Source organism: Oryx dammah, unplaced genomic scaffold (assembly GCF_014754425.2).
Source record: "Oryx dammah isolate SB20612 unplaced genomic scaffold, SCBI_Odam_1.1 HiC_scaffold_15, whole genome shotgun sequence".
NCBI lineage: Eukaryota > Metazoa > Chordata > Mammalia > Artiodactyla > Bovidae > Oryx > Oryx dammah.
In genome coordinates, this window is record NW_024070199.1 from 6698879 (window position 1) to 6724992 (window position 26114).

At 40.8% G+C, this 26114-nt stretch overlaps 1 protein-coding gene across 3 annotated transcripts in view; it reads left to right on the forward strand.

The window, feature by feature from the left end:
- Positions 1-6385: 6385 nt before the first annotated feature.
- The window catches only part of CTSC (cathepsin C), a 44659-nt gene continuing 24930 nt past the window's right edge, over positions 6386-26114 (forward strand). Inside the window, exons 1-5 of one of the 3 annotated variants that reach the window (XR_005723732.1) lie at positions 6398-6667; positions 8765-8910; positions 13660-13744; positions 15622-16520; positions 20897-20907. Coding sequence is in view for 2 of the 3 variants with exons in the window: in XM_040256525.1 (XP_040112459.1) it covers positions 6496-6667; positions 8765-8910; positions 13660-13744; positions 15622-15632 (414 nt within the window). In the remaining variant the exon portion in view is untranslated. Of the gene's footprint in view, positions 6668-8764; positions 8911-13659; positions 13745-15621; positions 18120-20896; positions 20908-26114 lie in introns of those variants that run through there. The other 2 variants (XM_040256525.1, XM_040256524.1) reach the window with 2 other exon arrangements.

Here is a 26114-nt window from a genome sequence, read left to right on the forward strand (position 1 = left end):
AATTATTCTGGTGAAGAAGTTCTCAGAATGTGGTCCAAGGAGCCAGGGGATTCATGAGACCCCTTCATGGGCTGACAGGTTATTCCTTTTTCAAGTATTAAGTCTTTGTATCTTCACATACTGCAACCAAAATAACGTATCCTAATGAATGGAGCACAGGAAGGGAAAATATAGCATTCATCAATTAAGCCAGGCATTAGAGTTTGCAAAACTGTAAAACAATGTAACTCTTCTAATTTTTTTTTCATGCTATATTTTAAAGTGCCGCTTTCATTTTATTATTATTAAATGAGTAAGTCAATTGTTATTATTATTATTATTTTTTCATCCTAATGGAGTAAACACTGCCAGATATAATCCATATAAAAACTCTTTGGAGTCCTCATAATCTTTAAGAATGTAAAGGGATGCCAAGAACAAAAAATCTGTGAAATATTGTCAGAGTGCAATCAACCAGCCTAGGCAGCATTATTAAGCAACCCTGTGATCTTTCCCAGATAAGCTCTCATCAATTGAGTTTGCATGCACAGAAAGCTAATCCTGCCTTCTGTAAAGGTGTGAAACCTTCTGTAAAGGTGTAAAACCTTCTGCCTTTCTTCTTGCTTATCTTCCTCCCTTCCTTTCTTTCATTAATTTTATTGAGAGGATGAATGAGTTGGCTAACTGACAAAAATCTTGAGATACAAAATAATGGTCCATAGAGTCCATACAGAGCATGGACTCTAGCGAAAAAGGCATTCAATCAAATGATGTTCGTGAACTGTGAACACAGGAATATAAGGCCACAGAAGAGAGAGTTTTGACATCTGCCCAGGAGATCAGAAGGAGAAAAGCAGCGGATGGCACTTGGAGCATCACAAGATCTGAACAAATAATTCAGGTCTCTTTTTACTCTTGTGGTTCAACCTCTTATTTTAAATAGAAGTGGCCCACTGTGGCCACCAAGGTGGTACTTTACTCCTATTTCTCTTCAAGAGAGAATGTGTCACAGGAGTGCAGTTTGTTGACAGACTCCGGTTGCAGTGACTTCAGGAACCACCTCAGTTTTCCAGTCCAGGACAATGGCTAAGTGCACCATGAACTGATCATTGGCCTGGGCATTTTTCCTAAGACAAGCTCCTGCATGGGTGTCATTGCACAAGAGTTCCCTGTTGGACTGGCTGACACTATACAGGGTAGTATTCCCGAGTCTCTTTCTCTCAGATTGATCCTCCGTTTTTACAGAGGTCAGAACTAAACTGGAGTCTGAGACTTTTTCCCTTCCTATTCCACTTCCCTTTCTAAGTTCTCTTTCGCAGACATTCAGTTCAGTTCAGTCACTCAGTCGTGTCTGACTCTTTGCAACCCCATAAACTGCAGCATACCAGGCCTCCCTGTCCATCACCAACTCCCGGAGTTCACTCAAATTCATGTCCATTGAGTTGGTGATGCCACCAGCCATCTCATCCTCTGTCATCCTCTTCTCCTTCTGCCCCTAATCCCTCCCAGCATCAGGGTCTTTTCCAGTGAGTCCACTCTTCACATCAGGTGGCCAAAGTATTGGGGTTTCAGCTTCAGCATCAGTGCTTCCAAACAACACCCAGGGCTGATCTTTTTAGAATGGACTGGTTGGATCTCCTTGCAGTCCAAGGGACTCTCAACAGTCTTCTCCAACACCACAGTTCAAAACCATCAATTCTTCAGCACTCAACTTTCTTCACAGTCCAACTCTCACATCCATACATGACCACTGGAAAAACCATAGCCTTGACTAGACGGACCTTTGTTGGCAATGTCTCTGCTTTTGAATATGCTATCTAGGTTGGTCATAACTTTCCTTCCAAGGAGTAAGCGTCTTTTAATTTCATGGCTGCAATCACCATCTACAGTGATTTTGGAGTCCCCTGACAAAGAGTCTGACACTGTTTCCACTGTTTCCCCATCTAATTGCCATGAAGTGATGGGACCAGATGCCATGATCTTCGTTTTCTGAATGTTGAGCTTTAAGCCAACTTTTTCACTCTCCTCTTTCACTTTCATCAAGAGGCTTTTGAGTTCCTCTTCACTTTCTGCCATAAGAGTGATGTCATCTACATATCTGAGGTTATTGATATTTCTCCTGGCAATCTTGATTCCAGCTTGTGCTTCTTCCAGTCCAGCATTTCTCATGATATACTCTGCATGTAAGTTAAATAAGCAGGCTGACAATATACAGCCTTGATGTACTCCTTTTCCTATTTGGAACCAGTCTGTTGTTCCATGTCCAGTTCTAACTGTTGCTTCCTGACCTGCATACAGGTTTCTCAAGAGGCAGGTCAGGTGATCTGGTATTCCCATCTCTTTCAGAATTTTCCACAGTTTATTGTGATCCACACAGTCAAAGGCTTTGGCATAGTCAATAAAGCAGAAATAGATGTTTTCTGGAACTCCATTGCTTTTTCAATGATCAGCGGATGTTGGCAATTTGATTTCTGGTTCCTCTGCCTTTTCTAAAACCAGCTTGAACATCTGGAAGTTCGCAGGCATTACCCCCTAGTAAATTATCTGAACCTCAGTTCTGTCTCCAGTGAACTTGAAATCATATAATATCTTGCTCACACAATTGTGTAATAATTAAATGAGACGAGATATGTGAATTACCTTGATAAAATGTAAAGTCCTAAATGGGCTTCCCTGGTGACTCAGAGAGTAAACAACCTGCCTGCAATGGCGGAGACCCGGTTCAATTCCTGGGTTGGGAAGATCCCCTGGAGAAGGAAATGGCAACCCACTCCAGTATTCTTGCCTGGAAAATCCCATGGATACAGAGGAGCCTGGCAGGCTACAGTCCATGGGGTCTCAATGAGTCAGACATGACTCAGTGACAAACACACTACAGTGGTAAATAAATGAAATTATTATGGTTGCTACTCTGACTACCAATGCCAGATATGTAGAATGCCAAATGGTATTCTACATTGACTGTCAAATTTTTTCTCTATTTCTTTGATCCTTCTTTGTTTCAATATGCATTCCTGAACAGTGACTTTCAAACTTATTCTCAAGGAATATAGGAATCAAGATGTTCTTTGCCAAATACATGAAATATAGCTATATTTATGTCCATGATACTATTCATTCATTCCAAAAATATGTGAGTACTGTGTGCCAGAATTATTGAGGGTGTTAGGATTATAGCAGAGAAACAGGATTTGGAGTCTACTGTCTAATAAAGACAGTTTTCTAGTAGTAATATACACAGTAATAAATGTAGTCAGTTACTTGTAGAATCTGTATTAACTCATTCAGTCTTCTCAAAGCTAGATGAGGTAGTCATAGGTCTACACCAATTATGCACAAGTTATAGATGAGAAAACTAAGGCACAAAAAGAAGTCAAATAACTTCCTCAAGATCAAAATATTAATAGATGGTGAGTAGCAGAACCATGCTTCAAACTTAGGCAGTGTGATACAAGTTCTTGTTCACCTCTAAGCCATCTCTGAGAATCTAAGTGATCCTCAAGCTGCAGCTTCCCAGGATCCTTTGAAAGGGTTAAAACATAAGATAGTGGGGAACTGATTCAGTAGCTAAGGCTGGGAGTCAAGAATCTACATTTCTAGCAAATTCTAAAGAGATACATGTGCACCTGGTCATTTTCACCCAGCAGCTAGAGAATTACTGCCAAGTAATGCTGTGCTGTGCTTAGTCGCTCAGCCGTGTCCCACTCTCTGCGACCCCGTGGACGGCAGCCTGCCAAGCTCCTCTGTCCATGGGATTCTCCAGGCCAGAATACTGGAGTAGATTGCCATGCCTTCCTCCAGGGGATCATCCCAACCCAGGGATCCAACCCAAGTCTCTTGCATTACAGGTGGATTCTTTACCATCTGAGTCACCAGGGAGGTCTAATAAGCAATGCCACTTCTTTATAAACCTAGTTAAAATGATCTGAGCCTAGTACCAAACCGTGGTTTGCACATAAATTGACTTTTACTTCATATCATTTGAAATATACTAAATTTTCAGGAATGCAACTTTCAGATAAATCAATAGGACTTTGTCTGCTGGGAACTTGACCAAGAGTTTTCCAGCATGACATCTGATAAGGCAACTGTGACGTTCATTCAAGATGCTGTCATCTTTGGATCATTTCTCAATAGTAAAATGCATCCACTAGACTAAGGGGTATTTGAGTTATAAACTCATTGAAATAATTTCTCTTCTTAGAAAAAAGGTACCTGTCAATTTTACAGTTCTACATAGACACATAAAATGCAAGTATCTGAATATCTCATTCTATTCTCCAGTACATTCATACATGAGCATTTTAGGTAACGAAATACAGGTGTTTCTATTAAACGTTATCTAAAATATCTTTTCCTCAATATTTACACCTTTTCCCCTTACTTTCTGTGGTCATATCAATGAGATTTTTTCCCTCTGTTTTCATTTTAATTTTTTAAAATATCTTTTTGTCTTTTGTATTATCGGTACTTTTCAAGTAAGCTTATATATGAATTTCATTTCAAATCAGCAAAAGGTCTCTATAAAATATTTGTTATAAAAATAAAGCTTTGCATCTGATCAATTTGAGAATCACTAGTTTTTCTCCCTGCTAATGGAGAGAGGACTAGTTTGAGAATTATTAGATTAGTAGAAATAAACTAAATTGAAAGTCAAAGTACCTGAGGTTTATTCCTAAATCTTAGTAACTGGCAATGCGACTGTTATTATTATCTCTGGATCTTCATTTCCAAATAGCAAAACAAATCCATTAGGTTAAGAAGTCTTCGAGATTCTTTCCTATTTATTCATTGACTAGAGATGTGTTTTCAACTTTTTTCACAATTGTTTGTGCTACTTTGATTACATGATCAAAGAAATTTTCAACTTGATTATTCAATTCATAATTGATGATCTAACATAAGTTTTAGTATTTCAACAACCAATGGCACATTTTCGCAGAGATTAGGAATGCTACATTTCTCTGTCAGCATGTTATCTCTGAACAGTAAATGGGCTAGTTTAATTCATGCTGTCAGCTTTTCATCCTCAGTAAAGGGCAATAAAACCTAGAAGGGTGTTAGCTCCACCCATGCCTTTGCAGTTTGTGACTATATTAGAGAGCATTTTCATTTCTGAGCTTTCAAGGGCAACGCCTTCTGCCTAATTGAAATTGGCTTTCAGGCCTAGAAATCAAGATAAGGTTATTAAGTGAATTTATTTTAACACCTCAGGACACTTCCTTAGTTTTTTCAAGCCATTATCTAGGGAGACAAAGGTGAATAATCGGGACTTGCTTCCTTGAATCTGGTGGAAAAGGTGGGCATACAAATATTTATTTGAAATCAGTGTAATGAGGGCAAAATGAACATGCCCTAGCAGGAACACAGGAAAGTCTGTCTTCTTCATCACATGTTCTTGATGATGCTCGAAGCCTGACGCCTAGAACACTCTGTACAGGAAAGGAGCCCCGACTTCCAACAACAGATAGGAAAGACAGCAGCTCTCACAGAAAAGGGGGATAATTAAACTGCACAAGGAAGCATCTGGAAATCGTGCTACTTAATAATTACCAGCGATCAGACTGGCACTCTGAAACCTGATCACAAGACCGACTATCTCCCACCAGCTACCGTCCTCATCCAGGGCAAGTTACTTCCTCTCTCTGGGCCTGCAGCTTTTCAGTTGTAAAACAAGAGCCTCAGTGCCTGTACGCGTTTGCGGGCGCGCGGGCGCGCAACTAAATCCTATAAAATTAGCAGGAGGACAGAAAACAAAACACTAATACACAAAAACTGCAAGTTTGCACTACAACTGAATTCTCCTGTAGACAACAGGCCAAGAACATGAACAGGAAACCGACAAAATCCAGCAAAAAAAAAAAAAAAAAAGGCAAAGAAAGTTTTCGGAAAAGGAAGGAAGAGCAGTTTTCAAACAGCAGGGGGTGGGTGGGAGTGTGCTGGTGGTCGCACGTAAAGTAGTTCTGAGGGGAAAAAGGTAACTGAGTGAGGACTAAGTGGGGACGACGAGCAAGTAAGGAAAGCTGCCCTGGTTAGACCGCGCGCTCTGGACCCTTCTCCCAGCCTGGATGCCGCCAGCCCCTCACCGCCGCCTCCGCACCTGGCTCCCGCTTCTCTCTGACCTTCGGTCTCCCCTCGCCCGCAAGCCTGACTCTGTACGCCTCCCCCCCACCTTTTTTTTTTTCTTTTTTATTCTCAGTCTCCCTCCCTCCGTTACCCCTCCAGGAGCGAAGGAGCGCGTCCGGGGCGCCCATGGAGTGGCGGTGGCTCTCCTGCCCCTGGAGAGCTGTCCTCGGGCGACCGAACCCGGAGCCGGCGGCCCCCAGGCGACCCGCGCGCCCCGCGCCCCCCCCCCGAGGGGCGGAGCGACCCCTAGCCCCGCCCGAGACCCCACCCTCGCCGGGCCGCGTTTCCGGCCCTCCGCCGACTTCAGGGCGCGCGCGGCCGCGGCGGCTGCAGTCCCGCCCGGCGCGCCGCGGCTCTCTTCCCCCCGCCCGCTTCCTCCCGTCTGCCTGCATGGGTCCCCGGCTCGGCTGGCGGCTCGCCGCGCTCCTGCTGCTCGTCTGCGGCGCTGGCTCCGTGCGCGGGGACACGCCTGCCAACTGCACCTACCCCGACCTCCTGGGCACCTGGGTCTTCCAGGTGGGCCCCAGCGGCTCCCAGCGCGATGTCAACTGTTCGGTGATGGGTAAGCCGCCGGCGCCCGGGCACCCGCTTCCTCCCTGGGTCTGCCCGGGGCTCCTGCCCTTCGATCCCTGTGCCCTTGTCCCCGCAGCGAACCCCCCTCCCCGCTCCCGTTGGCGGGTGGCCGGGCTGTCGTGGCTGGACTTGGGGTCCCTCCGGGCGCCCCCTCCCGCTCCAGGGCGGCGATGTCAGAGTGGAGAGGCTGAGCGCTTCTAACTTCACGTGGTCTTGATTGTTTCCTGGGCCCTCAACACTTTCTGCAATAACTTTTTTTCTCCCTTGAGTTTTGTTTCTTGTTGTTTTTTGTTTGTTTGGAAGAGAGTTGAGACCAGGCAATCTTATCTCCCCATCCAATGCTCAGTATTTCGTTGTGCCAGTGAAAAATGAGCTTAAAGACTCTTGAGAATATAGCTGTTAACTTTTTCTCCTTTTGTTTGATTGTGGAAAAGAGCCCTTATGCCCAGCGGTTTTGATTTGGACTTGTGTTGATGCTGTTAGTCTGAGAAAGCTTCTGGTATGGTTCTCCTCCACAGTTTCATGTATTGAAGGATGGGTTCATGTACTGCAGGGCAGGTAGTATATAATTGTTTTTTTTTTAATACCTCTTTAGCCAGTAATTTGAAATGCAGGGAGCCAAGCACAATGTGTAGGTCACGGAAGGCTCTCAGTATCTAGTATCTGAGCAAACTCAGGGAGATGGTGAAGGACAGGGAAGCCTGGCTTGCTGCAGTCCTTGGGGTCACAAAGAGTCAGACACAACTGAGCCACTGAACAACAACATTTGAACACACTAGAACATTTCATATGCTCTCCGATAACACTGCTATCCTGAGGACAAATTTTAGTCAAGGGAGAGGAAAAACACAGTCTTGGGTCAGGAGAGGCACTCTTGTTCTACTCAGGCCCTTACCACACTGTGGCTTCTGCAGAATGAGCAGAGCTCTTGGCCACAATTTCCTTGTTAACAGAACAAAGATTGCTAGTTCATTTGTCACTGAACAGACTTACTCAGCTGTCCAACTCCAGATGACCATGTGGCAGTTCATAATATGGGGCATTATAATCTTTTTCTCTTTTAAAAGTTGAACTTGGAGGTCCAAAGCAGAAGGGAGATCAGGATTTGCATTGTTCTGTTGCGTGGAATCGCCTGTGTGCGCTCACTCAGTCCTGTCCAGCTTTTTGCAGCCCCCATGGACTGTGGCCCGCCAGACTCCTCTGTCCTTGGAATTTTCCAGGCAAGAATACTGGAGTGGGTTGCCATTCGTATTCCAGGGGATCTTCCTCCCCAGGGATCGAACCTGGTTCTCTTGTGTCTCCTGCCTCGGCTTTTACCACTAGAGCCGCCTGAGAAGCCCTTGGAATCTCCTATTTCAGAGCATTAATAGGAAACATGGAAAATTTGTGCACAGTGTGGAACTTCCAGAGAGGACAAGCAGAATCCTTTTCAGGCAGCCTCTGCCCATATACCATACTTTGACCTTAATCTAATCATTAAAGACAAACCTGAGTCCCTATTTTCTGAAGGTTAAAAGTTTAGTTCCTATCAGTATAAATTAGCTTTGTAGGATAAAAACCTTGAGTTTGCTGAAGACTGGAAGGATTGAGATTCTGAGATTCTGAGCTTTGTAGCCATTTAGGAGAAAGATACCCCATTTCTTCTTTGAAGAGATCATTGTCCTTTGTTCTTATGAACTGATAGCAGATGTTTTTATGTTTTTATATTTCCACTTTTTGACTACCATTTTGTCTTCTCCCCATTTCTGTCTGTCATTTTCAACATTCCCTATTTCTCCTTTTCTTCAGGGAAAAATTTTTTCAGTGTTTGGATCCTCTGGGAAGGTAGTGGCTGTACTTTTGGGGTCTCTACCTGATGGGTTACTTAATATATCTTTTGAGCCTTCACTTCACAGGCTTGCCTGAGACCCCTCTGGGATTATTCAGAAAGAGGCCACAACACACTCTGATATCTTCATAAGCCAGATCCACTGGTATTCAGCAGCAGGAAAGGAAAACTGCTTAAAAATAACGGAACTTATAGATGAGACTACCTCCCATCGAAGTCCAAATAACTTTCCTTTGTTGTGTATTTTCTTTTGTTTAGGACCACCAGAAAAAAAAGTAGTGGTGCACCTCAGGAAGTTGGATACAGCATATGATGACTTTGGCAATTCCGGCCATTTCACCATCATTTACAATCAAGGCTTTGAGATTGTGTTGAATGACTACAAGTGGTTCGCCTTTTTTAAGGTACGTTTTGTTGGAATATGCATTCATTATTTCCAGTGATTTGCTATCTGAAGAGTCTTCTAATGAGGAGACCCTCAGTATTTTAACTTTAGATTAGGAAGATAACCAGAATTGTACCAGTTTTTCCAAGAGAAATTAGATGATGTAATTTTGCCACTTTATTTAAAATTATGACTTTGGTTTAAAAAAAGGAAAAAAAAAAACACTCCAAATCTATATTTGCATGTGTGCAATCCATCTGTGTTTGAATTTACATTTTGGTAAGTATGACTAAATAATTTATTTTCTTTATTACTACACCTTTATTTCTAATTGTTGCTTTAGTTGGCTTCCTACTGAATCTGTAGGAAAGATAGGAATTTTATAAACTTTTCTTGAGGTTATTATACTGTCCCTCTTATCATTGTTTGTTAGCTCTGAGAAACTGACCTGAATGACTCATTGAAATAATGTCATGTACTAAATATATTAATGTGAATAACTTATTTGACTAAGCTCAGACAAAGAGATGGAGAGCCTTGGAGTTACCCCTTGGGCTAAAGTAAAAGGTAGCCCCGCCAGCCCAGCTGGTTTTCTTCTCTCACTGGGGAAGAGCTGATGTCCATTCCAGTGGTCTTACACACTGCTGCTAATTGCAGACACACTCTAGGGTAAAACAGTTGGGCACAAACTGCAATCCATCCCAGATATCCTTCCTGTTTGCAGAGTATTAAATGGTTTAACTAAGTTGAACCCACAAGCCAGAGACTAGCTATTTCTTATTATAAATAAAGGTTATTAAATAGAGACTCTTTCAAGGGATAGTATTGATAGCCTTTAAAACATATGGTAAGAGGTAACCAATTAAATGATAAGAGTTAACCAATTACAGGATTTTGTGGGAACATGAGGGAATGAGTCTGTTAAAGATGAAGAAAGACTAAGAATCAGCAAAAGATGAGTTTCTGAACTTATTGTGATTCCTCATGTGGGTTGTGATGTAATCTAGTCAAATTTCTTAGAATCATAATGCCCAATACTTTTTTTTTTTAAACTATGAGGACCCCTTCTTAATATGAAAAAAGAAAAGAGAGACAGGAAAAACTGTCTCCTCTCACCTGGATTGGCTATCTGCTTTTCAGCTGGTGGGAACCAGTCCATCTGTGCTGGCCACTGGCAGGCCAGCGGTCTGCTTTATTAGTTGAAGCCCATGCTTGACCATTTATTAAATATTTTTTATTATCACCCCTAGATACTATCACCGTATAGATACTATGTATTTTTAAAAATTGTTAAGAGTATCTGTATGAGCTTTTAAAGTGGTAGTGTGTAATGTGATTCCTTCTGAATATAATTCTTGATCTTAGGCCTAGGGCTCTATAGACCTCTTACAGGTACTCTGTTACAGTCCTTTAAAAGTTTTTTGCTTTTAGGTTGGGAGTGAATGCCTGTGGACTTGATGCTCAATGAAAGAGAGATTCGAATCCATTCTTACCATGTACCCTCTTGCCCCTCCTTTCCCCTTTTCTCCCTTTTTCTTCTGTGGATACAAAACAGGTAATCGATATTTGTTTAAAACATGCAAGTGAAGTAGAATTCAGTTGAGAAATAGGTTGCCTGAATTATTTAAGTACAAGATAGGGTGTAGTATATAAATAGATGAATAAATAGTTTTACCCATTTAGCTTGGAAGACTTTTCATTCTTCACTTCGGTAGGCTTGGAGAAACAGGTAGTGGAGCCTCTGATGACACCGTCAGTTACCTAAGATGTAATCAGAAATAGGCAAGGGCCATTTCCCTCCATTAATATTTTCCTGTCGGTTTTTCTGCTCTCAGCTTGATTAGCAGTCTGGAGGTGGTGGGGACAGAGGGTATGTCTACCAGCCATACTGACCCTTGAACAATAACAGGTTTGAGCTTCATGGGTCCACTTACACAGAATTTTTTTTTTTTTTTGATGGTAAATACTGCAGCATTGCTCGATCAGAGGTGAGTTGAATCTGCAGATGAGAATCCAAGGTTGGCTGATACCTTAGATGTGGAACCCAGATTGTGGAGGGCTGCCTGTTAATTATTGGTGGATTTTCAGCTACTTGCAGGATTGGTGCCCCAAACCCTGTGTTGTTCGTTTGTTCAAGGGTCAACTCTATTTCTCTTTAGATCGAAGGTGTAAGCAGATTTCGCACTTTTCTGTAGCCTCAGAACATTATTTTCAGGTAAATAAAGGCTTTTTAAAGCCAAATAAGGTTATAAGTGTTCTCAACCACAATTGGGAAGTCATTGTGTATAGTCTGTTGTAGGGTAGAACCCTACCTGATCATGTGCTTCTGAATGGCATTCTCTCATTAGGAATAAAAATAACAAGGGTGATCTCCTGCTACTGATTTCAGTATATTTTTAAAAGTGTCCATTTGACCAGAACCATTATCAGGACTGTGTTTTCTTTTCCTGCTGAAAAATCAGACACTAGGCTGTGGTTAGGTCATGTGATAAGTGTCATAATTTCAGTAAGCAGAGCAGAACATTAACAAGATATATGGTTTTAAAATTTCTCTCAACATAATCAAGTAGTTCCAGAGAAACATGCTTTCCAGAGTGATAAAATGCTATGTTCTCTTAGCAAAGCCAACTAGAAAAGTAATGGAGAGCAGCAAAGCTTAACAAATTCAGGAAAAATGATAAAGTGGACTTGACTTTACATAATAGGACAAATACTTTGGGGGGAACACTTTTTAACATAAAAGTCTTGCTGGACTTTACCCGAAGCCTTACGGAATTTTGTGCAGTGGTGCTGGGGAAATTACGCTGGGTGTGTGACCCAACAAAGTGCACCTATTTACGCAGAGGCATGTGAGATTGTTTTTTTCCTACTGATATTAGAAGTAACTTTTAAATGAAAATTATTTTTTAAAAAAATAATTATCAAAATATAAGCAGTATTTTACTATTCAGCTATCATATATAAGCTAACTGCTATTGCAGAAACATTTGACGAACGTTTGTCATTTATACCCTCCGTTGTCAGTCTGCCAATCAGCTGGATTTCAGGTCTCTCCTCTGACTGATAACAGACTCTCCCACTTGTTTGCTCTTGTCCTGTTTCAGATAGGCTTTCATGAAATTGTTTCTTAGGGTTGTTCCTGCTCGAGTTTGTTGAGTAGCTGATGCGGGCAAGGTATCCTGTTAGGTGTCTACTCCTCATCCCTCAGCTCAGCCTGCAGTTCAGAACAGACAGCTTCCACACCATTCTCCCTACATTCCAACTTTGGAGCCATGTGGTACCACTTTTATTGCCAGGAACGTGCTGTATTAAGTCGCCCTTATTCAGGACTCATCTGGAGAATAAGCAGAATTTTTCATGATTTGTTCTTTTTAGGCCTTTTTTCCCTTGGTTTTAACTGCTTAAGAAATTGGCAGTGGAGTAGATGATCTCAAGCTAGATAGATTTCCTTCTCAAGAAGGAAATCTTGATGCTGAAAGTTTATGCACTGTGTGAGTCAAGAAGGAAGCACTAGGTTTATATTTTTGAAAGACACTTTTTCCTCCTTAACTTTCACCGTAGGTTCAGTTATCAGAACACTCGGGGTGAGGGGTTACAAACTCAAATGAATTTAGGGCTCACCCAGGCAGATACCTAAGCATCTGAAACAACTTTATGTAAAGCAGTAAGGAGTAATTTGACTTATGGCCTATGAAATGAAAACTTTCCTACAGACATTTGAATTCAGTTTTCCCTTAAAATAATGTGCTGGCCACAGACCAGTTTCTAAGACTATCAACTTTTAATAGGATTGCCATTTGACTGTAAGTCCAACACATCTGCAAATGAAAAGTACTTGCAGATGAAAAACAACCACCTTCTTTTATGAAAACACACAATGTAACAAAACAATATAGAGGATGTTTAATTATGACTGACTTTGTGATGGGTAGGTAAGTGATTATTTTTTCTCCTTTATGCTTTTGTGTACTTTGTTCATTTTTTTACCATGAGCATGTATAACGCTCCTCTCCACTGTCCTCCACCTGATTGCCAAGGAAGGAAGTGGTGTGAAACAGACTCAGCTCCAAAGGATACTCTTAAGTTGAATAGGCTTTCTAACCTTTTGCTGTTTCCCCTTTTACTTTCTGAGACTGTAAAAGGGAGTAGTAGAGAATGAACTCAGTTTATATTTTGAAGATTAAACTACTCAAGGGCTGAAGAAAGTACGTGGAAGAGAAGCTAGATTCATAATGGCTGAAAAACTTATTTGGTGATGGTTAAACAAAGTTCACTGATTTCTAATTGAGTTTTTGTTTGGGAGCTACTAGTCTTAGTAGAACTGTAAGCTAAAATCTCTACCATGAGTATTTCTAAAGCAGCTTGGCACTCAACACAAAGAAATCCATACCAGAGGATTTATTTGCCCGTTTTGTGTGCCAGTGACTTGTAAATTTCAAACTTGTCACAACAGCCAGAAATCATGTGTTTTCTACAGCAAAGGATTTGGGAGTCTCATTGTGGTCTTTTCCATTGTGACTTCTGGTTTTATTTTTAAGATGTAACAATTCAACTTTCAGAGTATTACTGGGATAGAGTTACTTGCTTTAATATAGATTGAATACACCAAAATGAGGTGTTTGTCTTTCTTTTAAATAACTTGATGTTTACTTTTAAAAGTGTTTCGATTCAGGAAAAGAATCAGAAGACGCCTAGCCATTTGTTTTCTTTCATGATGATGCTTTATCTCAACTTAATGACTGAGTTTTCCATTGTAAACCTTTCATAGGATGTCACTGATCTTATCAGTCAGTTTTTCATGCAACTGGGAACTGTGGGGATGTATGATATTCCACATCTGAGGAACAAACTGGGTGAGCTCCACTGAAATACTTCTGACTTTCTTATTAAATGCAAGTTTCCCTTCTCCCTGGTGGCTTATGTAAGTTAATGTTCGTTTCTTCCTCAGGGAGCGGGAGTTGGAGAATAGATGGATCATGGTTTTCTTACAGATTTCTTGCTTGAGCCTGCTTATTTGCCGCTTCTTACCTGCCTGCAGTTTTTTCACTTTAGTATGCTCTGTTTACACACAAGCTTTCTCAAGCATGATGCTCGTAAGTGGACATGAAACCAAAAAGGTAAAGACTCAGTGAAGGAGAGGATGGCCCAAATTCAGTTCACGTCCTTGAAGTAGCTGTGCTGCCTGAGATTACTCATTCTTTTCCTAAAATGACTCAAGAGGGACCTGTGTGAGACCATGGCATTTTAGATGTGTCTTCCCAGTAGAAAAGGTGGCTCTTCCTAATGACAGAAATTAACATACCTGTCACTCATCCCTATGAGACACCACCTGTGTCTTTTTAAACTGGTTCCTTCTCAGAACAGACTATTGGCTAGGGAGAAGAGGATCTTTTTTTACTGTGTACATTCTCCTCATACTTTCAGAATAGATGTTTAAATCACTTCTCTCCCTGGATCCATAAATTTTGGTAGCTAAAATTTTGATGTAAAAGTAGGCGGTGAGAGAGAAGAATTGATGGGGACTTGCCCTCCCTTGCATTTTATACGGCAATCTTTCTCCTTTCCCTTCCTCTTTTACTTAGCTCCTAGGTAAGGAAATGAGATATGAAAAAGGGAACTGGGGCAAGTGTTGAAAGTACCATAGCCTTATCCTGTGTCATCGTTTTTCAAGCTGTTTAATGGGCCAGCAATGGGCCACACATGTGCCAGGAAAAAATTGTTCCTAAGTTGTGTCACTTTGTTTTGTAAAGCTCTAAAGGTTCCAGGCAGCCACTAATAAGAGATCAAAGTGAATATTAGAGCTGGAACCAATAGGCTCGCTCTTCTACCTACTCAACTACCAGAATTTATTTATTTCTGGTAGTTGAGTACGTGCAGACTGTGTGAAATTAGCTTCCTTTCAGAACTGCTCAGAATCTTTATTATGCTGTAGCCGAGGAGGGAGCTACAGTAGAAAAACTTTTCAAAGTTTACCACGTTTTCCTCAGAAAAAATAAGGTATTCTCAGAATGCAGTTTATAAAATTCTGTCTTAAAGCTCTCGTTCTTTTCCTAACTTGGGGAGATGCTTTTACCAGTAGAAAAGATAGATCCTTTGTAAATGGGATAAGTAGCCTTGTACCTGGGAATATTGATCAAAGTAGCATTAAGCCTGACTTCCCTGGTGGCTCGGACGGTAAAGCGTCTGCCTCCAGTGCGGGAGACCAGGGTTCGATCCCTGGGTTGGGAAGATCCCCTGGAGAAGGAAATGGCAACCCACTCCAATACTCTTGCCTGGAAGATCCCATGGACGGAGGAGCCTGGTAGGCTACAGTCCATGGGGTCGCAAAGGGTTGGACACGACTGAGCGACTTCACGCACTTGCATTAAGCCTACGTTTAGAATTTGTAAGATATACATGCTATTATGTCTAGGCTGCTAGATTAGGCTTCTTATCTATATTTAAAAGCTATGTTAGGCTTATTTGGTAGCATTTAATTTGAAATGCATCTGCATGCGCTTCTTCAGCATGTTGGCTGCACGCACAGTACGTGTTGCTTAAGCATTCAGCTTTTGAGAACAGTGGCTTTTTTGTGAATGTCTTAAATAACATAAAAAAAAAATACCAGCATTTAAAATACTCAGTACTGGTATTTTTTTTTTCCACGTAAATAAATGAATATGTTTAAGCATTTTTTAAGAGACAGTGTGATCCTTGGTGGCTTGTAACTCTAGTTTTCATTGTCTTTTAGTTATTAAATAGAGCGTCTGTTGAGCGGCTCTTTTAAAACCACAGCCAAAAACAGACTTTGGGGCTAAGAGGCAGAACAGCGCCCGCCAGTGGACCTGCCTCCCTCTAACAGCTCGCGGAGGCCTCTAGCAGCCACAGTCCCTCTGGAGTCTCTGAGGGCACGTAACACGCAGAGCAGTCCTGGTACCTACCTCCGAGGCAGCTGCCCTCCGAACGTTTCCTTGGAAAGCAGCCACCACCATTTTGGAATGTGAGCAACCAAAGACCAAGCAGGAAAAAGGAAAAAGTTCTGCAAGTCTTAGGTGGCTTTATCCTTCAGCCTTTGAATGAACAGAATGATATGCAACACCAGGGTTTTTTGTTGTATTTTTTTCTCTTTTGAATGTTCTTTTGTTGAAGTGATTTTTTTTTTTCAAACTGCTTAGGACTTGAATTATTTGTTGTATTTTGTGCAGATTTTACTCACAGTTAAAATGGTCTTCCCACGGGCCTTCTCTTTTGCTAATGACCTTGAGGAACCCCAACACGTGTTATAAGAAGAAAATCAAGCTTCAGAATATCCTGAGATGCACAGATGCATTGTGGGAGAGAAGATGGTCTCAGGGAAGACATGTTTTGGGGGGGGGAGCTTTCTGAGATAAGCTGAACTGCTGAAGGGTCTCTTTTTGCAGATCATAGATCTGCAGTGCCCCTGTCTAGAAAGATGGTATGATTAATACATTTGGGGTGGTGAGGGGGTGCTATATTTTTTTCCTTAGATGCCAGTCTTGTGCTAAGAGCTTAACATGCTTTACCTTACAAATAAATGTCCTGTGAAGTACATATTACTAGCTTCAGTTTTCAGATAGGGAGAATTACTCTCATACAGTGCTTAAGCTCACACAGCTTCTGTTTGTTTTTGTTTTTTTTTTAATTTTGTTATTTTTTTAAATTTCTTTGGCCATGCATGTGGCATCTTAGTTTCTCAACTGGGAATCAAGCCCACATTCCCTGTACTGAAGTGTGGAGTCTTCATCACCAGACCACCAGGGAAGTCCTACACAGCTTCTAATTGTAAAATGATACGGGCTATTTGTCAAGTTTGTTTCAGGAAAAAATATTGGTACTTCAGGTCACATTTGGGCAGATTTTCTGGTGAATCCCAAATGTTAGTTCAATGCACTGAATTGCTCTTGTTAAAATTTTAGGAGAAGAACTGGCCTGAAGCTTAGATTTCCTTACCAAATGAGGCTACTCATTTTCTTTCCTAAGCCTGGGTCCCTTTATTCAAGACAAAAATTTACTTTCTCCTTCCTTTTATAGTTCTCCAAATTGAAGGAGAGTTTTATAAGCTTCAAATTAAGTACCCATGTCAAGCTTACTTCTCTTAATTACGTTATTGTTCAAAGCCATTGCTGCCTTTTAGTTCTTTCCTGCTACACAATGGACTAGTTTCCTCCTCAGTTGTTTAGAGCTGATTAAACATCAGCCTTGGCAAACCAGAAACGTGGGGCTCCACCCAATTCGTATTTCCTGGGAGGACTTCTCTGCATCCCTTAAATTACTCCTGGAGTGGAGAAATCTTTCTCTACTGGTAGATTGTCATCATTACTTTATTGGTTCAGATAATTATGTCGTTTGAGAGGCACTGGTCTGCTGTTCTGGAAAGGTTGTATCTTATAAACACTAAGGAACAGTACATCCCACTGCTACCTGGATACTTTCTTCCATCCTGATAATTCTGTATCACTCAGGTTCTTGGTGCCATCTCTGTGCAGTTCCCCAACTCTCTCCATGACTGGGAGGGATGCCATTATGTTGGTTCCAGTTGTACTTGGCAGGGATTTCTGACCTGGTAGTACTCTGCTGTAAAAGGAATGGCTTGAGCATGTCTTCTTCTTCCAGACTGAAAGCCTGTATGGCTTCAGATTTTAATGCGTGTAGAACTTTATCTGGGAACTTTGGAAGATTATCCACATTTCTCTAGTCTTTTCAAAGACTTCAGCAGTAATACCAGCTTTCAAAAAATTAATTCTGTAGGATCCTAGAAGCACAAATCAGGAACGGTGCTACGTTTATATTTCTGGTGTTCTGTTCTAAAAGATTTATCATGTTACATGCCTCCAGTGTTCTGTAAGAGTTGTGTATTTTCAAACTGGATGTAAATACTGACAAAGCAACAAATGTGTATATATTTAGCAAGGCATTTAAAATCACCCCTACCAAAGTAGTTTTTTCCCAAAGTGGTTTCTTCGAGTAACTTTGCATTTAATGTTTGTTTTGATTATAGAAGACTTGGGTACAAATTGCAGGTATCTGTGTTAGAAGTACCCATAATAGATTACTGCTTAGCATTCTCTGTTGTAATTGCCTGTTTGTCCTTTCCTCTGATTTTTAAACTCCTTGAGGGCAGTGATCAACTCTGTATTACCGACCTTTTTATTTCATATGTATAGCACACTATGTGATAAATAATAGACCTTCAATAAATATTTGTAAAAGAAAGAAAATTGAATAATATATCATTGTGTTGTTTTCCTGTTTCATTGTGTTTCTGAAAGTTTTTTTGCCTTTGTGTCCTTTAGAGGCTGTGGTGGACCTTCAAACCATATTTGTTGAATGACTTTGTAGAAAAGGGATGAGACTTTTAAAATTTTATTCTGCTTATTTGTCATTTTTAATTTTTTGTGTGAGACTATAGAGGCTAACGGAGAAGGAAATGGCAACCCACTCCAGTGTTCTTGCCTGGAGGATCCCAGGGACGGGGGAGCCTGGTGGGCTCTAGGACACGGGATTGCAGAGAGTCAGACACAGCTGAGTGACTGAGCATGCACGCAAATTAGCTCTCGGGAGACACTGAGCTTTATTTGTGTCTACAGTGGTTCCCCAAAGCCTAGATAACCAAAGACTCGTATTTTCTTAGGATGCCATAGGTTATCTGTGCCCCACCCCTTGAGAAGCACTAGCTGAAGGTTGTTACTGTTGTCAGTCACTCAGTTGTTTCTGACTTTTCACGACTTCATGAACAGCAGCATGCCAGGCTTCCTCATCATTCACTATTTCCCGGAGTTTGCTCAAACTCGTCCTTCGGGTCGGTGATGCGATCCAACCATTTCATCCTCTGCTGCCCCCTTCTCCTCCTGCTCTCGGTCTTTCCCAGCATCAGGGTCTTTTCCAGTGGGTTGCCTCTTAGCATTAGGTGGCCAGAGTATTGGAACTTCAGCTTCAGCATCAGCACTTGAGTCAATGAATTCTGAGATTTCTTCTAACCCTACATCTTAAGAGTTTACAAGCAAGTAAGTGAGGAATGAGCCAAGGGACTTTGGTTACCTTGCTGAGGATCAAATTGCTGTTTTCTTAACTAGTTCTGGAACCTACATTTTGGTTTAAAGGGGACATCGTCTCAGCTCTGGAAATAAATCTGTGACCCTCCATTTTCACAATTGCCAATTCCTTAAGTAAAATGCTAGAAATTATTTGGTTGCAACCACTGCCACAATTTCCTATCAGTTTCACAATTCATTAAAATTCAACTTTAAAAATAAATGGTCAAGCTGAAATAGTGGGCAGAAAACTAGAAGGAATCCTTGGAATGACATAGGTTTGTTGATGAAACATGTGACCGTCCTGGACGGTTGGCGAAATACCTGTTTAGGAAGATGTGCCTTATCCTAAAGGCTTTATTCACACCACAGACTGACAGCATGTGCAAACAGTTGGTCTGCACTTGCAGAGGCAGACACAGAACACAAAGGGCATAATATGGAGTAAACACTGTTCTTCAGTATTGTTGGAAGGAAATCTCTCTACTTGTGCAGTGTATGATCAAATCATTTAACGTGATACAAAGTATTCTTTTCCGAAATGGTGCTTGATGGATTAGACCTACATGTCCAGATTTTTTTCTTATATGTCCCACAGTATGTGGTGGTGTTTAGTCACTAAGATGGGTCTGACTCTTTTTTTTGTGACCCCATGGACTAGAGCCTGCCAGGCACCTCTGTCCATGGAATTTTCCAGGCAAGAATACTGTAGTGGGTTGCCATTTCCTTCTCCAGGGGATCTTCCTGACTCAGGGATCGAACCCAGGTCTCCTGCATTGCAGGCAGATTCTTTACCAACTGAGCTATGAGGGAAGCCCAGTTATGTCATTAGTATTTGCAAATCCTGTTTTCATTGTAAGTGTTATTTGAAGCCACTTGTTCATTTTGTGTGAGTTAAATTGCATCAGATGTGCGTGAATCTAAGCATGCACACATGAGCAGGAATACGCCATCTTCCAGCCATCTTACAGGCAGCACGCTGCTATTAACAGGTGAGCCTCTGACACTGGGTGGGCATATCAGTGTTACTTTGTATATGAACTAATAGTGGAAGTTGGTTTTCAGTTTTATTTCTGTATTACAAATAAATATAAATTATAAAATGTTCTTTCTAATATTTTAGTGATTATCTTCTCATTTTGGGAAACCACTGGTTGACAAAATAAAACTTTTTATCCGCTGCTCAGTTGAGAGTTGGGTTTGAGAGTATAGGTTCTTTGATGACATGAATAAAGTCTTAACAGCTTCGTATGACCCATGGTAACAGATGGTAGTGTTTATATTGTTACTTGTTTAGTGTTTTATAAGTTTTTAAACTCTTGACGTCAGTATCATCTTTATCCTTGATAGGAATCCAGTGAAGTAGATATCATACCTGTTACCAGCTGGCGAAATTGAGGCTCCTTAGTTGTGATTTGTCCAATGTTACATAAATGATAAGTGCAAGAACGGGAATTTAAAGGGCAAAGTCCTTTTTACTAAAGAGCATTTTTTCTCATAGCCAGTGCATTACATAAAGGAAGTATTCAAATATTTGCGAATGTAATCAGGAAAACAGTGGAACAAAAGGTTTAAGTGATTTTCTCACACTTAGTGTCCAAAAGCAGTTGAGAATGAGATCCAGGATAAATAACTTAAGTTCTAAAATATCCCAACCTTTTCTTTTTCAATTGGTTAATATTGCTAGGTAATTGGATGGAACTCAATAGTTGATAAAATGAATAGGAAAGTGAAGAAGGGCGGCTTTCAGAATGGCAACTCAGTGATAATTTTGAAGAAGCAAATGAATAGTTACTGAATGCTAGTAGTTTTCTAAACTTAAGTGCTAGGATTTGTAATTTCTTCAAATTTTGTGTGATTATCTATTTGTTGCAATAGAAATTGGCATCAGTGAATAGAAACTTAAATTATCTCATTTGTGCAAGTCAGTATTCAGAGACTGTTTATATAAATAAAATAAATGAAAATGGTTAGAAAAAATTTTGACTACATTTCAAGCTGGATAGTGTGGCCAAAACTTCAATTTACTACTTGGTAATATTTTCAGAAATCACATAAGATGTATTTTACAGTAGCAGAAAAAATGACAGCAATACTGAGAATATTCAAATAAAGAAAATAATGGCACAGTGCATGGTCCTCTCAAGGTACTGAGTGCTTGGCTTCTGGGGTGGGTTAAATATCTCTTTTCTACTAAGTTACAGCTGTCCTGCATAGTGGTATTATAGTCCTCTTCTCCCCTTCATAAGGCAATTTCAGGTTCTAAAAGAAGACTGTATTATTTTAGATTGGGAAAACTACAGAATAATATACAATAAAAATTTTAATGGAAAATAATTCCTTCAAATTAATGTATAAAAAATGGTACATAAATGGATATAGCCTCTCTTAGTAATTTGCTTGAGTGAAAACAGTTATAGTTTTTTAGGATTATTTTGGATCACTTAGAATGATTAGATGGGGCTTCCTTGGTGGCTCAGATGGTAAAGAATCTGCCTGCAGTGCAGGTGACCTGGGTTTGATCCTTGGGTCAGGAATATGCCCTGGAGAAGGGAGTGGCTACCCACTCCAGGATTCTTGCCTGGAGAATCCCATGGACAGAGGAGCTTGGTGGGCTACAGTTCATGGGGTTGCAGAGAGTCAGACACAACTGAGCGACTAACAAGCACATTTAGAGAATATATAGATGCTCTGTATAAGTAGGGAGTCTAAATTATTTACCTACTTTGTGAATAATAAGAAAACCGTAGATGTAAAGACTGTGCAGTTAGGAAACTTGCAGGGATGTTTTGGAAGTTTCAGGTCAGCTTAAGTTTACAGGTGAGGAAACAGGTTTGGAGAGGAAAAATTGGCATTCCTGAAGTCATACTAGGAGTCAGAACTTGGGTCTCTGTGACCCCTTTTTAATTATAAAAGGATCACACTTTAATTATAAACTTTTCTGAGTTTCTCATGTTACTGTTTAAGCAGAATTTGGCATTTGTTGTTCTTTCTGTTATTCATTTATTTACTCACTCATCCAGTAAATAATTGCTTTCTACTGCTAGTGTCCTAGTTACCAAATAAGCAAAAAATCCTGTTCACTGTGAGAACAATGCTTATGTGGTAAGACTAACCCTACAGGCTACTGTGAAATTAAATGGGTTAGTATTTATAAAATACAGCCTGTGAGGCTGAGTCTGTTATACCATCCTGATTTTGCAGATGAGGACACTGAGAGTACAGAGAGGGTAAGTAACTTGCTCAGGATCACACAGCCTATAAGAGGCAGAACTGGATGCCATCCAGGAGTCACGCCTGCAGACCATGTCCTCTACCTCTGCCCTGAATCAAAAATCTTCGACAAAAATTTAGGTGAAATTAGATGACCTTTAGATGTGTGGATCTTAGATGAAATCAGATGAAACAAACGTTTAAGTGAAACAAAAATTTTAAAATTAGGTAAAAATTTAGGTGAAATTAGATGACCTTTAGCCATGTGGGTCTCTCCTTAGATGGAGAATTTAGGTGACCCTTAAGATGTGTAGGGCAACAATTTGAATCTGACTCATGAAAGCCAGTTAATTTCCAATTTTTTTTTAAGGAAATGATGAATAAAGCAATGATTCTTACAATATTTGAACTCAAACTTTAATTATATCTTCTCTATTTAACTTTGCAAAGTCTCCTTTTTTTTTTCTCCCCATGAGAACAGTATCCCAAAGAATCATTTTGAAACTCACATAATATAGATGAAAACCTTTTGCAGATTGCTTAAGCCTTTCCTGTGTGGTTTCTAGGTATCTCCTCTCAGTGTTTTTGGCCAGTGACTTGTATGTTTATTTCTCTGGCACTCCGTGAGAAGACGGAGTGTATAAAGAAATGGGGCATGGTATTTGGGAAGAGCACTTGATTCTGGAGTCCTTGGTTCTAAATGCTAGTTCAGCCACGTCTTTTAGTTCTCTTTTCTGTCCCCCGAGTCTATACCTTTATGTTCTGTTGAACCTCTAAGATTTATGAGTAATCTGTAAAATGTATATAAAGTATGATGTGATAGGTAAATGTTAAGATCCTGTAGTTCCATAATATTGATGATGAAGGGTATAGAGTCATTGATCAATATGAACGGTAAGGATCTTTAGCACAGTCGGTCATGTTTTAAGGATTTTTTTCTTCTTCTCCAGTCAAAGTAACAACCCAGCCTTTCCCTCAAATGGAAATTCATTTCGTATTAGCGATCATGTTTATAACTATGACTAAGCTGTGCCTGCTAGGCAAACAAAGCCACACTGACGAAATACATGGGCCCATTTCTTCTAACGTGCATGCCTTGAACTTTTGGTATGTTGGGAAAGTCATTTCATCTGTGATCTAAATTTCTGGGGAAATTTCCCAGGCTTTTCCAAGCATGGTTAACTTACTGAACCACATGGTTTTGGTTCAGATAAATAATCCCATGAATTACATGTTTGCATAGTTCACAGAGTTCCCGTTGTCTTAAGGTCGGGCGCTACATCAGTATACAGTGTGTGCATGGCTAGCACTTATACCTGGAAAGTGTTATGTGACCGATAAGTATTTGATATATAAGTGAAAGGGCTTATTGTTCAGTCGCTGAGTCATTTTCGTCTCTTTGCGATCTCATGGACTATAGCACGCCAGGCTTTCCTGTCCTCCACTATCTCCTGGAGTTTGTTCAGATTCATGTCCGTTGAGTTGGAGATCCCTCTTCTCCTTTTGCCTTCAGTCTTTCCCTGCATCAGGATCTTTTCCAGTGAGTCGACTCTTCGCATCAGGTGGCCAAAATATTGGAGCTTCAGCATCAGTCCTTGCAATGAATATTCAGGGTTGATTTCCTTTATGATTGATTGCTTTGATCTCCTTACAGTCCAATAGGATATATAAATAATGTTTTTTTTCTTCTTTTTCAAGAAACTTAACCATAGTCTCAGACAGAACAAAGTTATTCTAGCAACATCTGGACCATCCCTCATAGATGTTCTTTTCTAAGACTTTGTTGGCATGTTTCTCATTCTTAGGAAATAGGAGCATTTTTTTAAAGTGATGAGCTTTACAAAATCTATCTGTTTATAAATATATAACTTTATAAAGTTAAAAGGTTTTATATAACTTTTTATATAACTCTTTTTTTATAAATAACCAAGAAAACTCCATCCAAAGGCTGTTTTCACCTTTCATTTTTTAAAAACCATGTTTCATATTAATAAAAAATTTTACATATTTACATTCCACTTAAGTACCATCTTGTAATTTTTTTCCTGTTAATAGCTCTTGGGTTGTTTTGTTTGTTTTTTCCATGGACACCCTGCGAGGTTGTAGGATTTTATTTCCCTGTTCTTGTTCAGTCACTCAGTCGTGTCCGACTCTTTGCAACCCCATGGACTGCAGCAGGACTCAAACCTAGGCCCTCGGTGGTGAGCGTGTGGAGAACTACCCACAGAACCGCCAGGGAATTCCCAGGTTCTCTCTCTCTCTTTTTTTAAAATTGTTCTAAACAGAGAGGTCAGTACATTTTCTTGCAGGGTACATAGTAAATGTTTTAGGCTTTATGAGCCTTATAGTCTGTTGCAGCACCTCATTCCTGCTGCTGTTGCACCAAAGCAGCCAGAGTCAAGATACTATAAACCAGTGGCCCTGGCTGAGTTCCAGCAACACTGTTTATAAAAGCAAGCAGCCTTCTCCAGCTTCTTCCTCTGTGATGAACATCCTCCTGTGTTTAGCTTTTTTTTTTCATTTATGTGTATCTGATACTTTGAACAAGGTTGCTCTGAAAAACTCTTAAAGCCTTGTTAGGTTACTTTTTTGTTTAATTGGCGGAAAATTGCTCTATGTTACTGGTTTCTACTGTGAGTGAGTGAGTGAGTGAGCTCAGTCGTGTCTGACCCTTAGTGACCCCATGGATTGCAGCCCACCAGGCTCCTCCGTCCATGGGATTTTCCAGGCAAGAATACTGGAGTGGGTTGCCATTTCCTTCTCCAGATCTTCCTGACCCAGGGATTGAACCCAGGTCTCCCACATTGTAGCCAGACGCTTTTCCATCTGAGCCCCCAGGGAAGTCTGCTGTATAGGACTGTACAATAATGCAACTCATCATAATTTTACATATAAAACCCCTCCCCACCTGGGGCTTCCCAGCTGGCGCTAGTGCTAAAGAACCTGCCTGCCAGTGCAGGACCTGAAAGAGACATGGGTTCAGTCCCTGTGGGGAAGATCCCCTGGAGGAGGGCCTGGCAACCCACTGCAGTGTGCTTGCCTGGAGAATCCCATGGACAGCGGAGCCTGCTATAGTCCATGTGATAGCACAGAGTCAGACACGCCCGAAGCGACTTAGCACACAAGCTCTCCCACATGAGCCTCCCTCCTCTCGCCCATCCAGCCCCTGTGGGTCATCACAGAGTGCCAGGCTGGGCTCCCTGTGTTACATAGCAACTTCCCATCAACTGTTCCAGGTGTGATGGATATATGTATATCAATGCTACTTTCTCAATTCGTTCCACCCTCTCCTTCCCCCTGATGGATCCGCAAGTCTGTTCTCTATGTCTGTGTCTCCATTTCCTTCCCTGCAAATATGTTCACTGGTATTATTTTTCTAGTTTCCATACATATGCATTGATGTATGGTATTTGTTCTTTTTCTAACTTCACTTCATATAACAAGCTGTAAGTTCATCCACCTCACTAGAACTGATTGAAGTGTGTTCCTTTTTATGGCTGGGTAATATTCCTTTGTCTATATGTACCACATCTTCTTCATTCATCTGTTGATGGACATCTAGGTTGCTTCCATGTCCTGGATGTTCTGAATGGTGTTGCAATGAACATTGGGGTACATGTCTTTTTGAATTCTACAGCAGTGGTCGGGGGAGCAGTGGCCTAACCCTGCCTGGCCTGTCCACATCATATGAGGTCACCAGCGTTAGATGGTTTTGATCAGTGAAAATAGCTTCAGGTAGTTCAGCATAATAAATATGAACTTTTATTAACTTTTTCACGTGACATGCCCTCCAGTGTTGCAGCCCGGTCATATCCTAGACCTTTATTTCAGTGTTCCTTTGTCCTAAGTTGGGGCTTTAGCAGGGACATGAGGAATGGTGAGTCAAACCTATGCTTGTGGAGATATTCTTAGCTCGGGGTAGGGATGTGAGCTTCACAGTATCATGAAGCACCAAGACAGAGCAAAATGTACACGTGAG